A 16,648-nucleotide genomic window follows, 5' to 3' on the forward strand; every position below is an offset into this window, starting at 1 on the left:
TCATTTGCTATCTTTCTCTTTCTGCAAACGGTATATGAAGATCAAACACAAATACGTATAACATTTAACATCACACATCGGTTGAAATTGAAAACACGCTTCAAAATCCAAACCTGCCCTTGGGTAACCAAAAAATAACTCATGGTAGTTTCGTTTCTTTTTTACTTAATTACTAAGTGAGTCTTCTTATTTTTACTTGTATCTTTTATCGTAAAAATGTTTGTTATGAGTAAAAGTACTCCAAAGTAAGAGACTTCATAAAAGAAGAAAAAAAAAGTCATCAAGGTATTAATTGATTAAACATGGGACTGAGGCCCAAAACAAAAGAAATTAGGTCATAGTGACTGATGGTTTCATAAACAATTTTATATTTTAAATTAAAGTACAAATTGTGCACTATGGTGTTCTTTTGCATGCATAATGACTATTGATATTTGTACATGCTAGTAGGGTTAAGGGTTTATGGTGTATGTTCTTGCATTTATAATAGATCTTTTGCCATCCACGTGCTAATAGGCCAATATATAGGTCCATCTGAAGCTACACACACCAACAAGCCCAAAAGAGAGACTTAAAAGCCAGTTAAAATGAATGATTATGTGCATGTTTGATTTACGAATCTATTTTATGTGAGAAGGGTGTGAATGTCTCCCACGATGGGAAAGTTTTGTGAGCAGTAAGATATTAATTTGTTTTCCTTGGGACTACCGTAGATCTATCCACACTAGATTTTTTCAAAAGAAAAAAGAGATCCCCTCTTCTCTCCTTCCCATACGTGAACCATCCTGCTTTTCCTTTTCGGCGCCTCACGCTCCTCCTCGCAGCCCGCAGGCAAGAAGGATCACAAAAGGGTCATTTTGATATAGCAAATGGAGGCTGGACATAGCTACTGAGGGTTGTGTGGTTATGTTTTGTTGTGTATAGTTTATCTGTGGGAGTCAAGATGGCCTAGGCTTATCCCCTTAATTACCTCGATGTATATATTTGTGTCATGTTATAGGTACTTCTAATCTTTTCTTTTGAACAACTTATATCTCATAAACTTTAATGGTTGATGTTGTTAGTACCCACGAGTAATGAAATGCTATGTACTTGGATATCCCATGAAATATCTATGATTGTGAAACCATGGATCAGTTTCTGGGTTAATTCAATCAATTTCTAGAATGATGAATATTTTTTATTGGCTTAAATATGTTTTTGGTCTCTGATATATATTTGTTTTTGACATTTGATCTCTAATAAATTTTTCCTTCGAATCGAGTCTTTAATATTTGAAAACTTTTGGTCGAGCTCTTTGTCGTTAGTGAGAATTTGTTATTTGTTTACATGGTCGTTAACTAATCACATACACATGTCATGTGTAATATTTGTGTGAATGGACTTCCACGTTGGATTTTTTAAAAAAAAGTAAAAAAAAAAAAAAAGACATCGTTCATTTTTTCTTCCACCACACCTCTTCTTCTTCACCATCACCAACAAAGTCATCACCACCATCCCCAAAACCACAACAACCCGAATCACAATTCCACTCCAAACCTGAATTCGAAGTACAAATCACCATGCCCAAAACCACAACAACCCCAATCACAACAAAGTCATCACCACCACCCCCAAACATCCAAGCTCGAAATACTCATCATCAACAACCAAACCTGAATTTGAAGCACAAACCACCATGACTGGTTCTCAAAGCATCACTACAACAACGACAACCTCATTGCGTGGCATCATTGAACTTCTCGAAGGCCACCCTTCACGCAACGTTGTTGAAATCATCTCTCACACAAGTTGGGGCCCCAAGCCATTCCCAGGTCGGGTCAAACTGATTTTCAAGGTGCACAACGTGCCGCGCATCGTGGCAATGAAGTCACATGCCACTGCGGGGCTCGTCGAGGGCAACAACGGCGAGGAGAACGCACGATACATCATCGACAGGAACGAGGTCATGCGGTTTTAATGCTTGATTCAGTCAAATATCTTTGAGAAGTAGTTCTTGGAGAGGTTGAGGGTTTAGAGGAATGGGAGGTTGTTGTTGTGGTGGTGGTGATGGTTTATGATGAGTGGGCTCGTGTAACCCACTGGGTCGAGGACGAGTTCGGTGACATGAGTGGCTCCCGAAACGACGACCTTGCACCTGAAGTCGTAGGTGAACTTGTCGTTGAAGAGGTTGTCGCATTGGTTGAGGGAGAAGTCCCATGAATAAAGGCACAAGCCTGGAGTCATGGAGGAAGGGTCGAGGTTGTTCTTTAGGTCTTTCAGAGTCTGCATGTTGCTCTAGTATGTTGCAGATTCAACAATGACGAATAATGAGATTGTTGAAGCTGCGAGGAAAAGGAATAGGTGAAGATGAAGGGAACTGAAGGAGTGAAGAGAACACATTTGATTGGATGAAGGAATGAATGAGGACCGTTGGATGGAGAGATATGAATGGTCTTTTTTTACTTTTAAAAAAAAATCCAATGTGGAATCCCACTCACTCAAATATTATATGTGTCACCGCACGTCAAATGCCTATGCCATCAATTAACAACCACGTAAATAGATAATGGATTATCACTCATGACAGGGACCTCAAACAAAAGTTTTCAAATATTAGGGACTCGATTCTAAGAAAAAATTTATTAGAGACCAAATATTAAAAACAAGTATATATTAGGGACCAAAAACATAATTAAGCCTTTTTTATTTTTTAAAATACTAAAAAGTATAGTGACGACTAAAAACCATCATAATTACTTAAATGAAAACCTTCTGTATTCACAATTGTAACAACATCGGTCCAATTAACCAGGAAGGACCTGATTGTGGCAATTTTAAAAATTAAAGGACTTGATTGGAGTCTTGAAAAATATCAGGACTCAATTGGTACACTTAAATATAATTAGATGATCAAATTGAATATTAAGCCTAAATTAATAGCATTCGAGATTCTATTCTAAGATCCATTTAATAAAAAATTAGAATTACTGAGTTAGAAAAGTAAGATACATATCAATAATATAATAGTAAAACCTATTTAACAACTCCAGAAAAGTAATAAAAAAAAGAGTTACTAGGTGTTACTCTGTTATAAGAAATTTTCTAAGTAATATGAATTTGGACAAATTTCCACATGTTATTTTTTTATAACAAGAGAAATAACAAATTAAGATCGGACTAGATAACTCAGTGCAGGTCCATGAGATCAAAATTGTTATAAAAATGATAATTTTCTATCATAGTGTGTATATTTATCTTATTTTATACATCTTTTTAAATCTTTATTTTTTTTTTCAATCTCCATTTCTTTTCTAAAGTGTATTTTTATTTGTTTATTATTATCAAAATTATAAATAATAATGTTATAGAATTGTTATCAAAATATTAGAAATATCATCCCAATTACCATTACTATCGAAAATCATTAGTTATAAAAAGTGATCAATCAATTATTTTATATAAAAAGAATTATCATTATAGATATTATTATTGAAATCACCATTACTATTTTCATAAGTTTATAAATAATTTCCTAAAGTTAAAAATTATAATTATTTGTTGGATTAATATATATATATATATATATATATATATATATATATATATATATATATATATATATATATATATATATATATATATATATATATATATATCTTAGAAATAGAATTTCGAACTCACGGTTAATCCTTGGATAGAGAAGACCATTAATAAGCTCATAAAGTCCAACCTTTTCCTTTTATCAAGAGAGGGTTATTTTGTTGTTTGTGTAGGCGTATAGGATGGCGACAGTCACCGGGAGATCCAAAGTCCAACTATTTGCTCCAAGAATTTCTAGAAACTCCTTCAAATATTTTGACCAATCTATAATCCTTCCTATTTATTATATATGCGTCCAAAATTATTTGAATTCAAATTAAAATTCAAAGCATGAACAAAGCAAAAATTCACTTATAGTACATGAAAAATTAACTCTTTTTTTATTAGAGGAACGGAAGAGTCAAAGGCATTAAATTCAATATCATTAGTTCATAAAAACTTCGTTAAATCATGAACTAATTATTCTAAAAATTTAAAAGGTTAAAAAAATATTTAAATAGTTCTATATTATAATTGGAACCTAAAGCGTGTTACACATTTTTGTTATAAAAAAATCTTGCTAGTGAATATTTCAGTTCGTACGCAAGAATCTTCACTAACTCCCCCCACCCACAACAATTATGATTTTCTTAAAAAAGTAATAATAATAATAATAATATTAAAACCGAACAAGAATAGTCTACTCTTCAACCATGACCTTTGACGGACAACCATGATCTTTTCACCTTCGTCACACATACTTAACTTTTTTGGCCGATTCTCAACCAAGTCGTCGCTAAAAATGCATATTTAACTTTATCTATCGAACTACTTAATTATGGTCAAAGTTGCTAAATCTTGAACACAATCTAGCTGCGAATATGGATCTTTAGTTTTCCTAATAATAACAATAATATTTATAACCTGCAAGTTAAGATGATTGAGGACTTTGATTGATTCCTAGCTAGAATTAGTACTGCATGTATCGCATGAGATCAACAGATGCAGATTGGTTGTTCCATCGATTCATTCCAAGCTGCTGATTTTCGAATGATATTCAAAGGTGTTCCTATAAGTATTTTTTTTTATTTCTTTTCATTTTTTAAAAATTGCATGGGTAACATACGGTGCAATTAATTAATATATATTTCTTCAAATATGAAAAATTCCTTTGTTGCATTTTTAAGAAAAAAATAAATAAAAATATGTAAAAGACTTATGAGAATTTTTTTAAAAGATAATTAAACATATATTTGTAAAATGAATATTTTTAAAAAAATACTATATCATAAAATTATTTTCTTAATTTAACATTATCCAAGACATTGACACACCTTAATAATATCTTATTGTAAATTTTATCATTTTATAAATTTTATCACACAAGTTTTATTTTATGAATTTTATCACTTAAGTTTTTAATTTTTATACATTTTACCACCACGGATGAACAATGAATGATTTTGACTGTTGACATCGACTGTGGTTAAGTCCCACAACGAGCGCAACCCTCGTGTTTAATTGTCAATATTTAGTTTGAAACCTTGAGTAGACTGCCGGTAATAAGCCGGAGGAAGGTGAGGATGACGTCAAGTCATCATGTCCCTTATGCCTTGGGCGACACACGCGCTACAATGGACGAGACAAAAGATTGCGATCCCGCAAGGGTGAGCTAACTCCAAAAACCCGTCCTCAGTTTGGATTGTAGGCTAAAACTCGCTTGTATGAAGCCGGTATCATTAGTAATCACCGGTCAGCCATACAGCAGTGAATTCATTCCCGAGCCTTGTACACACCGCCCATCACACTATGGGAGCTGGCCATGCCCGAAGTCGTTACCTTAATCGCAAGGAGGGGGATGCCGAAGGCAAGGCTAGTGACTGGAGTGAAGTCATAGCAAAGTAGCCGTACTGGAAGGTGCAGCTAGATCACCTCTTTTTCAGGGAGAGCTAATGCTTGTTGGCTAATTTAGATTGACATTGCTTCACACCCAAAAAGAAGCGAGTTATGTGGTGTAAAAAAATGACTTTTTACATCGATTATAATCGTACCGATGTAAAAAGTCACTTTTCTACATTGATTATAACTAAAATCAATGTACAAAAATCTAAAAAATGACTTTTAAAATTGTTTTGATACCAACATGATGATAAAATACACAAAAATTAAAAATTTGGATGGTAAAATTTGTGAAATGTTGAAAGTTGAATAATAAAATTCGTAAAAAAATTGAATAGTAAAATCGATGAAATTATGAAAGTTAAGTGATAAAATTCACAAAAATAAAAATAAGAAAATTTTGGCGATAAAATTTGTTATTAAGGCCTAATATTTTTGTCATACTCATAAAAGACAAAGAATATACCATTTTATATAGACAACTTCTAAATATTCTTCTTTGTTTCATAAAATTTAAAAGAGATGATGTCTCAATCCAAAGATAGGAAAAGCTTCTGGGGTTCAAAGAATATTAACCAAGGAAATGAGTTGGAGCTCAAACCTACAAACCTGCCATATGCAAAATCTTTCTTTGTTCCTCTCAACCAACGATTGTAGTTTACTTCTTCTACATTGCGATTAAAAAATGAAATTAATTTCAATAAACTGTAAGTATGTTTTTTTTATATTTTCAACCTATTTCTCTTCTCAAAAAAAGAATCTTAAAGTATTCTTTAAATTTTTCTATCATTTGGATTGACTACGTAATTAACCTTCGATCCAAAACTTTGTTATATTTAAAGTTTCATTTTCCTGAACAACCTTGCCATATGCAAAATCTTTCTTGTTCCTCTCAACCAACCCCTTGGGATTGTTGTTTACTTCTTCTATATTGCGATTAAAAATGAAATTAATTTCAATAAAATGTAAGTATGATTTTTTTATATCATCAACTTATTTCTCTTCTCAAAAAAAGAATCTTAAAGTATTCCTTTTAAGTTTTTCTATCATTTGGACGACTATGTAATTAACCTTCGATCCAAAATTTTGTTATATTTAAAGTTTCATTTTCCTAAAGGATATGTTTTACTTGAATTGATAACAAGTCTTCATCTACAAAATCGAGTTATGTTACTCATCAAGAAGATTTTGATGTAGCTAACCTGATAAATGAGCATTTGTCACATGCTATATAATTTCTCACATCAAATGAAGATTTTGAAATTAAGAAGAAAAAACGAGAGAATGAGCATTTGTCACATGCTGTATAATTTCTCACATCAAATGAAGATTTTGAAATTAAGAAGAAAAAAAGAGAGGGCTTGAAATTAAGAAGTGCCATTTAATATTCATTTTTACACTCAAATTTAAAACTGGGTAACGTTGGCCAATTAAGTCAAAGTTAATATATATAAAATACAAATTTACTTATTTTAAGAGTAACTCTTAGAGTTATTTTTTGTTCTCATCATTCAATTTTTTAAGATCAAATAATAATGAATAATTAATCTTAATTATTATATTTCAAAAAAATAAATAATAAAGATCAGAAATAACTCTAAAAAAAATTAATCTTAGTTCTCAAAGTAATTCGTTAATTAAGTCATATGAAAATGTTTTAAATTCTACTTTAATTAATCGCACGTAAAGAAAAAAAAAGTATAATATGACACTCTTCTAATACTCGGAGTGCATGGATCAAGGTATTTTAAGTTATAATTTAACTAATCTTAAAGGAAAACAAATGTATAATACGGTACTCTTTAAATACTCGCAGTGCATGGTCAATTATTGTAGAATTGAATTGTTTCAGTAGTATTGAATTTAAATATTGAATATATAATTATGTTAAATATAAAAAAAATATCATTTATAATTTTATTTTATTTAAATAAAATTATTATTTTTTGCTTTTAAAATTTTTTTTTCTTAAAATATATACCGTATATATCATGATAATATACTGATAATATATATGGTATATATATTAAATGATAAAAAAACCATTTTTTACATGAAATATGATTAGTAGCGGTCATTAATTTGTATCTTTTAATTAAATAATTTAGGGTTAAAATTAGGTTATAAGAAATAAACTATACTGAAAGTAGAATATTACACTCATGATGACGTAGATTAATAATTATTTCCAACAAAAATTGCCCGGTAACAATATTATATTAGACAAAATTATATTTTTGGTTCTCTAATTTTAGATTTGGTTCTCCATACTTTAATTCACGAATTAAGTCTTCTTATTTTATAAAATCGTGCAATGTTGGTCCTTCATGACACAATTGGATGTTGACACATGATTAGCAACGTTGACTATCACGTGTTACGTTCTTATTAGATGATTGTCACGTGTCATGTTCTGATTGAATATCAACTCCATGAAAAATGAAATACAAAACATGTTCTGATTGAATGTCAACTCCATGAAAAATGAAATAGAGAACATGACACGTGACAGTTATCATCCGATAAAAACATGACAGTGACAATCAATCTTTTTTTGTAACGGTCAACGTCCAATTATAGTGTGGAGGACTAATATTGTGCACGATTTTATAAAATAGGAGGCCCCAATTCATGAATTAAATTACGACCAAATTCAAAACTGAAAATAAATTAAGAGAATAAATTTAAATTTTACCATTATATTAAAAAAAAATACTAGCCGGAGTGTCTGACTAGACTGCCGAATTTCAAATGGAAGGAAAGTACCATTTGACCAGATGCTTTACGCTTGTTGACTTCGAAACGCATATCATTTGCGAAGCTTAGATTATTAAAAACTAAAAACTATGTAATTAAATAATCTTTTTTTAAAAAATAATGTAGTTGTTCTTATTTTTATGTTTTATGGTTAGTTTATTTAACCAAGATACCAATTATCATCCATTAAATTTTTTTAGTTCTTTTAATTAAATTCGACAATTTTAAATTACTAAAACATGTTAAGATAAATTTTACTTTTCTTGCCCCGAATCAGAAATATGAATCTCTCTCTCTCTCTCCGTAAAGAAATTAAGACGCTATCTCTTCCCCTCAGGGACTTCCTTTTACGCTCTTAATTTGTTCGTTTTGTGTAAATGTGCGCATATGCATGGATTGAATACGTAAATTAATTGGTAGACACAACCAAAGGAATTTTCAAACTTCTAGTTTGGGAGTGCTACCACACTTTTGAAAGTCCACACATATTGAAATATTTAGTTTTGCATGGAATTTATCAACATCTGTAATTAATTTCTGCTTTTAGTTTGTCAACGGTCGTAGGTGTGGCTTTGTTGATTGAGTAACGATATTTTCTTAATAGGAAAAAACTTCAATAGTTCTACAAATGTTTTTATATTAATTTTATTCTATCTTTAATTGAAATTAGAGTTTTTTTCGATGATCAATCAATGTTAATTAACCCATTTTTATGAAAATTAATAAAACTTTATTTCTAATTAAAAAAACAATACCGTGCAAAAACATTTATGATGATAATTTATATGTGTTTATTTTTATTCTAATTATTATATTTACTTAGTATCTTATAGTTAACTTTATCTATTTTATTTATTATTTCCCTTTTTTTCTTCTTCTCTTATATCTCTTTTTCCACTTGGGACGCGTATACACCCTAATGCGTATCAAAATATTATTTTGTGATTGAGTAATCACTAATTTTTTTCTTTTAAAGAAAATGCTTAATATTCAAAGAAAACAACTATAGAGATATTAACTAAATAGTGTTTGACTTAGTTTATTTTAGAGTACTTCTCCAGAATTTTATTTTTGTTCGAGTGTAATTAAAGAGAAAATAAATGCAGAGAAGAAATATGAAATGGAAATATAGAATTTTTCGCTGTCTATTTAAGAAAAAAATGGAAATAAAGGGAGTTAATTTATAACATAATTAAAATAAATAAATAATTTCTGTCAAAAGTTTAATTTTTTTATTTAAACTTATTTTCATTACTAATAAATGTTTTTTTTACAAAATTTATATATTTATATTTTTACTCACTTTCACTTATCTAAATAAGTAGATGAAAATTCTTCACCTTTTTCCTTTATATTTTTGTCCATTTACAAAACATTTTTCGTATAATTTATTTCTATTTTACTTCTATCTTCTAATTACTTTCTATCTTATTTTTTTTCCTATCTATTTCGCTATTAATCCAAATAAATTAAATATAAAAAGAGAACTAATTAGGGACCAAATACATTTTAAGAAAATAAGCTTAAAGAAAAGTATCGTTTTCAAAAAAGAAATTTTCGAAAAAAAATAAACCTTTAGAAAGTTAGTTTTAAGAGCTTCTATCTTTTAGTTTTCATTTTCATTACTTTTTTCAAATATAAAAAAATAACACATTATAATAAAAGGAGTTAAAATAAATTTTAAACATAAAATTATCAATTAGCTTTAAATTTAAAATTAAAACCTTTTTTATTTTAAAGTAACTTTTAATTTATGTAAAATAAATAAATTTAAACTATAAAAAAGTGAGAGTATGCCCCACCTAGATATTATAAGTTTTGTGAATAAATGAATAATTATACTTTTAGCTAGTATATATTTCCCTTGTCCCATCTCTTGAGATTATTCATATAGGAGCGTATATATAAAGAATACTTCAACTGTGCAATTACAGGTGCAAGTGCAGAAACAAAAAATCTTTGATGAAAATAGATTGATGGGAATGAAAGTACACTGAAATTGACCTAGCTAATCCATCTTGGGCAACAAAAAAAAAAAAAAAACTTGACAATATATTTGAAGCTATTAATAATGTAACTAAAATAAAAATTTATTTCGTAAGTTATTAACTTATGTACTCGCTTTTATTTTGTTTTTCTGTCTATATAAAGAAATTTCAAAATCATATTCTAAAGCACTTATATCTGCACGAGTCCTGTAACAATGGAGTATAAAAGTAAATTAATGTGTTTTTGTTTTGAAAAATATTACAGGTATACCCCTTTTTTGTAGTGTATAAGAAAGGGAAAAAAAGAAAGAAAGTGATAGATATAATAAATAATGTTAAGGAAAATAAAAAAAAATTAAAATTAAGATAAAGTGAGATCGAAAATAATTAGTCCATTTGTGATCGATGATAATAATAACCCTTTTGTTCAGCGTGAAATGGTCCCAATACAATGGCAAATGATACAAATATAGGTCTGTCTCATTTATGATTCAACCCTTGAATTACGAGCAATTAATGGCAGCTTCTATGACACAGGGAAGAAAAGTATTTGAACGGAAGATATCCGTTCTATGCATTAAATAATAATTTTGTTATTAAAGAATATTTACAAGTCCTAAATGGTGACTTTAAATTAAACAATAGAACGAGTCAAACACCAAAACACATCATATGAGAGCACAGGTCAGAGCTCATGACTTGACCTTGCATGAAATACTACTCATCGGTATTATCTTTGGACTCTCTTCACACTATATTAATAATGGAAAGAAGGTTCTCCACTTCATTGAAATTGTTTCACCACTCTTCCTAATTTTTCTTCTTACCCCTTTTATTCAGCCAAAAGCAAGAGAAAAATTCACACATACACACACAAAGAAAATTAGAGAGAGAGAGAGAAGATAAGATGGGTGTGAACGAAGATTTCAACAAGGATATTGATGATCATCATCATGAGTATGTGGATGATGATGATGTTCCTCTTCCGGGGTTTCGTTTCCACCCTACAGATGAAGAACTTGTTAGTTTCTATCTTCGAAGGAAGCTTCACAAGAAACCCATCAGCATCGAGCTCATCAAACAGATTGATATTTACAAATACGATCCTTGGGATCTTCCAAGTATGTTTGTTGTTTGCACTCTAAATTAATTATGGCTACTCTTTTCATTAATTTCTTGATCTTCTTCTATTTCTCTTAAACATAACTTCAAAATTCTATAAGATTTTCTTACAAATCAAGGAAATAAGAGTAGGGTTTTCATCTAACATATGCAGAAAGAAAAAAAATGATAACCATGATTACCTTACTTGCTTCCTTGGCTAGCTTGGTTATCATCATGATCTCCAAAACTACTATATAAGTATATATATGTATGATCACACTTACATGCATACAAAAAGTTTGATTAAGATGGGTAAGCATAAACATATATACTTTAAGGCCTCGCAATAGAGAGGATCAACTTTGATTAGTTTGGGGTAATATAAATCACACTTGCATGAGTCCTTAATTTTATGGAAATATAACATTTCTTTCTCTAGTTTTTAGCACTCTTAGATTCTGTTTAGTATCAGGTCATATGCAATAACATATTGGTCAGCTTACAGACTGTGAGGCTTTCCTTTCAAACCAATACACATCGGAAGAGTTTTCTCCTGAACTCTCTCTCTCCCTCTCTCTCATGAGCAACTACAAGAAGAACCAAAACAAGCTTATATATAACCCAGATATAGTAATTATCATTTCTTATTATCATTATTTTTGTAAGAAAAATCATATAAATAAATACTCTTCAAATTTCAGAACTTTTTCAAATTTCTACTACTCAAAACTTCAAACATTCAAAAGAATTGACTACTCATCTTGCACACAATTTTGTGAATCACAATAATACTATTCAAAACTTCAAAAATTCTAAAGAACTAACCTACTTCTCATCTTGCACACAATTTTGTAAATCACAAAAATACTATATTCAAAACTTCAAATATTCTAAAGAATTAACCTACTTCTTATCTTAGTGCAACTTTGTTTCTTTTTATTGTTTTCCTTCTTCTACCCTTATTCAATTATTTTTTCATTATGCCAACTAAATAATTAATCATCTCCTGATTGCAACCTTTTGTGTATGCAGAAACCAGTGCCACTGCAGAAGAGAAAGAAGGGTACTTCTTTTGCAGAAGAGGGAGGAAGTATAGGAACAGCATAAGGCCTAACAGAGTCACTGGCTCTGGGTTCTGGAAAGCAACTGGCATAGACAAGCCAGTGTACTCACATGGAGGAGAAGGAAATGACTGCATTGGCCTAAAAAAAACACTGGTGTACTACCGTGGCAGTGCAGGCAAAGGCATCAAAACTGATTGGATGATGCACGAGTTTCGCCTTCCTTCTAACAAAGACAACACCACCAACCTTCCCAGCTCCAAGAATTACGTAGATGTTCCCCAAGAAGCTGTAAGAAATATTTATCTATACAAGTAAACTTTTTTCTAATACATTTCTTCTTAGAAGTTTGATTTTATGTCCTTATATATAATTTCTTTTGCCTTGTCTAATTTAAATATGATATATAGACATTTATAATTTATAAACACTTAATGGTCACCTTTCATTGGTTTTCATCACATCATATTATCAATCTTATTAATTATCTATCTCTCTTATTTTTTTATCTTTTTCAAAGTGTATACATACCCCCATAGGGTGTTTAAGAATCATTTTTCAATTTGAAAACAAACTATATAGTATATAAATTAATATAAGGGTATAACTTTTTCAATACGTTATTGCTTGATCACTTAAACTTAGTATATAAACAAATTATAAATAACTTCCATTAATGTTCACAACTTTCTTTGATAATGGCAATTTCTTTTCATACGTTATTAATTTGTCATTTAACCTTAGCACAAACTAATTAACTTTCTTATAATGTGCAGGAAATTTGGACATTGTGTCGAATATTCAAGAGAAATGTCTCACAGAGAAAGCACACGCCAGACTTGAAACAATTATCTGCTAAGCGCCACTCCATTCATGACAAGAACTCAAGAATGAGCAACGTGGAGTTCAACAATACTAATCAAGAATCATATATAAACTTTGGTGGCCACTATCAGAATGAGCAGAAACCCGTGATTAACTACACAAACAGTGATCAAAGGAATCAGTATCATGTGATGACTCATCAGTTGTTTGCTGCTCCAGTGGCACAGCATCATCAGCAACCTCAACAACTAACTTCTCCATCTTCTAACTTTTGGCTTAACAGCCCTCCTGGGAACGACTTCTTCACGTTTGATAACTGGGATGAGCTTGGATCTGTAGTGAAGTTTGTGGTTGATTAGCCTAGCTTGTAGATAAAAAAGATGTGGTTCATGTTGAGTTGATCCTAGTTAGATACTTAGATGTTACTTAGAATGAAATATACTCCCTCCCGTCTTTTTTATAAGAAACAAGACTTATATATACTGAAATTTGTTTCTTATAAAATGAACCAGAGGTATATCATAAGAGTGCGTTTGCATGTATTAGAGAGTATTGATGTTGGTGATCATGACTTTTAGTAGCAGACTTGTTGACCTGATATGTATGAATTTGTTGCTTCTTACTAATCCATATATTACTAAAAAAATCTTTTTAAATTTTATTTGTAAAAACTTTAATTTTACTCAATTAATTTAATTTGATTTAAAATAAAATTGATTCACGATCAATTATCTTTTAGTTGCTATTAATTTGTAACTTAATTATTAAAAAGAAGAAATAAACTGATGAATTCTCATCTTACAAATTAATTTTTATCTTCTTAAAATTATTGATAGTTATAATGATTTTATGTTATCACTTAACTTATGACAAAAATTTAAAATAAAAATTTTAATATATAAAAAATATAAAACAATAAAAAATTTATTAAAAATCTAAAATAAAATTTAATTATTTATCAAAAATCTTAAATTATTCAAGCTTTATTAGTATCATTTTATACAATAACTACAATAAAAATCAAACATCCTAAATCCAAATATTTTATGTTTGATATAGGATTTAGGTCGTTAAATCCAAATATTTTAACATCCTAAATCCTATCACTAGGTCAATCTTACAACATAACTTAATTAGTATTTGGGTTTTAATGGTTAATCCTTTTTTTTTCCTTTTATAATTTGGTGAGCGTATATTTATCCTATATAATTATAATGGAAGCTAGAGGTGGGAATAGGCCAAATCGACCTACAGGGGCCTACGACCTGACCTACATAAAGTCTGGCCTGAACTGACCTATTTAATTAAAATGTTAGACTCAAGCTTTTTTAAAAGTCTATTAAATTAAATAGACCAGATTTAGGCTTATTAAAAAGTCTTATAAGCCTGATAGGCCAACATATATATATATATATATATATATATATATATATATATATATATATATATATATATATATATATATATATATATTATTTTTTGGATACAATTAATTTTTTTTGAAACTATCAGACTTTGATTATACATTACTGCTCTATAACTTCTATTCTTATAATCAAGCACTTTAATTATAATATAGGTGTGAGTCATGTGTCCTTTTATATTCTTTATTATTTTGATTGGTTTTCATTTTTCTTTAACTTTCGTATTACATTCCTACTCCATGAAATATTAAATATTTATTGTGAAAACCGAACCAAAATAAAAGTATTTGATAGACTATAGGCCAGACTCAAACCTCAAAGATTCATCGTAAGCTAGGCTCAGACCTTTCAAAGTCTGGTTTGACCTATTCTCACCCCTAATGGAAGTTCATTGTTCAGACCATTGAATGTCAGTTGCAGTATATATACATAATCATTCTGTCATTCTTCTAGCTAGTTCAGTTTGTTAATTAATTAGTTTATCAATAACACACACTCACACATGTTAAGTATATTGCTTTCTAATATTTTTAATTGCACTCCATCGTATGGTGTTCATTAATCATTAATAATTATTAAATAAATGATAAATATTAATTCATTAATTTGAAGTATTCTATGATCAGAATTGTTGATCAAGGTATCTCTTCCATATTCAACTCTAGAAATCTTGATTTTTAGAAGGAAAGAAAGTCATCAACTTATATATATTGCACATGTGAAAATTAATATTATATTTATAAAAGTAATGTTTGTATAATTCCAACAAGATATATCTTGTAAATTTTTTCAAAGAGAAATTCACTTGTACAATATATTCATATAATTAACGTTTTATATAAAAATGAGAGATGTAGGAAAAAGAAGGGAAACAATTTGTGCTAATATATATTACAAGATATAGAGAATTAGAGAGAGAGAAACTAATATAAAAAAATGTTGTATGAATAATAAAATATTTTTAAATGTTAATTTTCGGATAAAAGAATTAATTAAGGGGTCAAGAAAACATTTATTTTATAAGTGATTATCAAAATTATTACATGTTTTTTTTGTGAAAATTAAAGCAAAGATAAAGATATCATAAAAGGGAGTGTAGAAGGATTATTCCAATCCATATACACCAATAAGCCATCAGGCTATTAATTACAATCTGTGCAATACAGTCAAAAAACATTAATACACCAGCAGTCAGGAATATCCTATATATTCAACGTTAATCTCAGAAATTGCCAAAAAATTAAGGGGCAAGGAACTTCCAAGTTTTGTTAAACACCACATTCTCAGATAAAGAATTGGATCCTGTCACAAGGGAAGAGAGTAGAAAATTGTAAGCTGAACAAAAAATATAATATAAAAATGAGAAGCATTCTCATGCAAATTTCATATACCTTTCTCCCCTTTTACCAATACAGCATAAGAGACAGAATAAAGGTCTCTTCCAACTTCACACCCAATGCCATGACCCTCCGTTAAATTCTCCCCCAAGCTCGCAATATAGCGTCATTCTTATTTTCAGTAATCTGAAAAAGTTTTGAGAAGGCATCTTGAAGAGACATATTCCAATCCAATTAATTGAAATTGGTCGCATAAAAATTATTATCTTACTTTTACTATTTTTGTGTTTAAATATTTTAAAGACAGTGAAATAGACAAGAAAAGTCTTTTTTTAAATCAAATAATTCCAATCTTTTTATTAAATTTGTTAAGCACTCCTTCCATCCCATTTTGTTTAACTTTAGAATAGATCAGAATATTATGAAATAAGATAAAAATAACTATATATTGAAGATCAAATTTATCGATACAATAATATAGGAACCTTCACTATGATTAAAAATATAGGGACTAAAAAATAATTTTCATATATATATATATATATATATATATATATATATATATATATATATATAAATAAAATGACAATTTGATAATATGTAAATATAATTTTACAATTAGATTAATAAAAATTACATTTTATATGAAGTTATTAAATGATGTAATAATTTATTAAATTATATTTATGTAA

The 16,648-nt window shown here is 29.1% G+C and overlaps 1 protein-coding gene across 1 annotated transcript; it reads left to right on the forward strand.

Annotated features, from left to right (window-relative positions):
* The first annotated feature begins 10,981 nt into the window (after positions 1–10,981).
* On the forward strand, positions 10,982–13,795 carry LOC100808692 (transcription factor JUNGBRUNNEN 1). The gene is made up of 3 exons (XM_006585351.3): positions 10,982–11,326; positions 12,342–12,661; positions 13,147–13,795. The coding sequence occupies exons 1-3, from the start codon at positions 11,113–11,115 to the stop codon at positions 13,552–13,554; spliced, it is 942 nt and encodes a 313-aa protein (XP_006585414.2). The 5' UTR covers positions 10,982–11,112; the 3' UTR covers positions 13,555–13,795.
* Positions 13,796–16,648: the final 2,853 nt, after the last annotated feature.

This window comes from Glycine max, chromosome 8, assembly GCF_000004515.6.
Source record: "Glycine max cultivar Williams 82 chromosome 8, Glycine_max_v4.0, whole genome shotgun sequence".
Classification (NCBI taxonomy): Eukaryota; Viridiplantae; Streptophyta; class Magnoliopsida; order Fabales; family Fabaceae; genus Glycine; species Glycine max.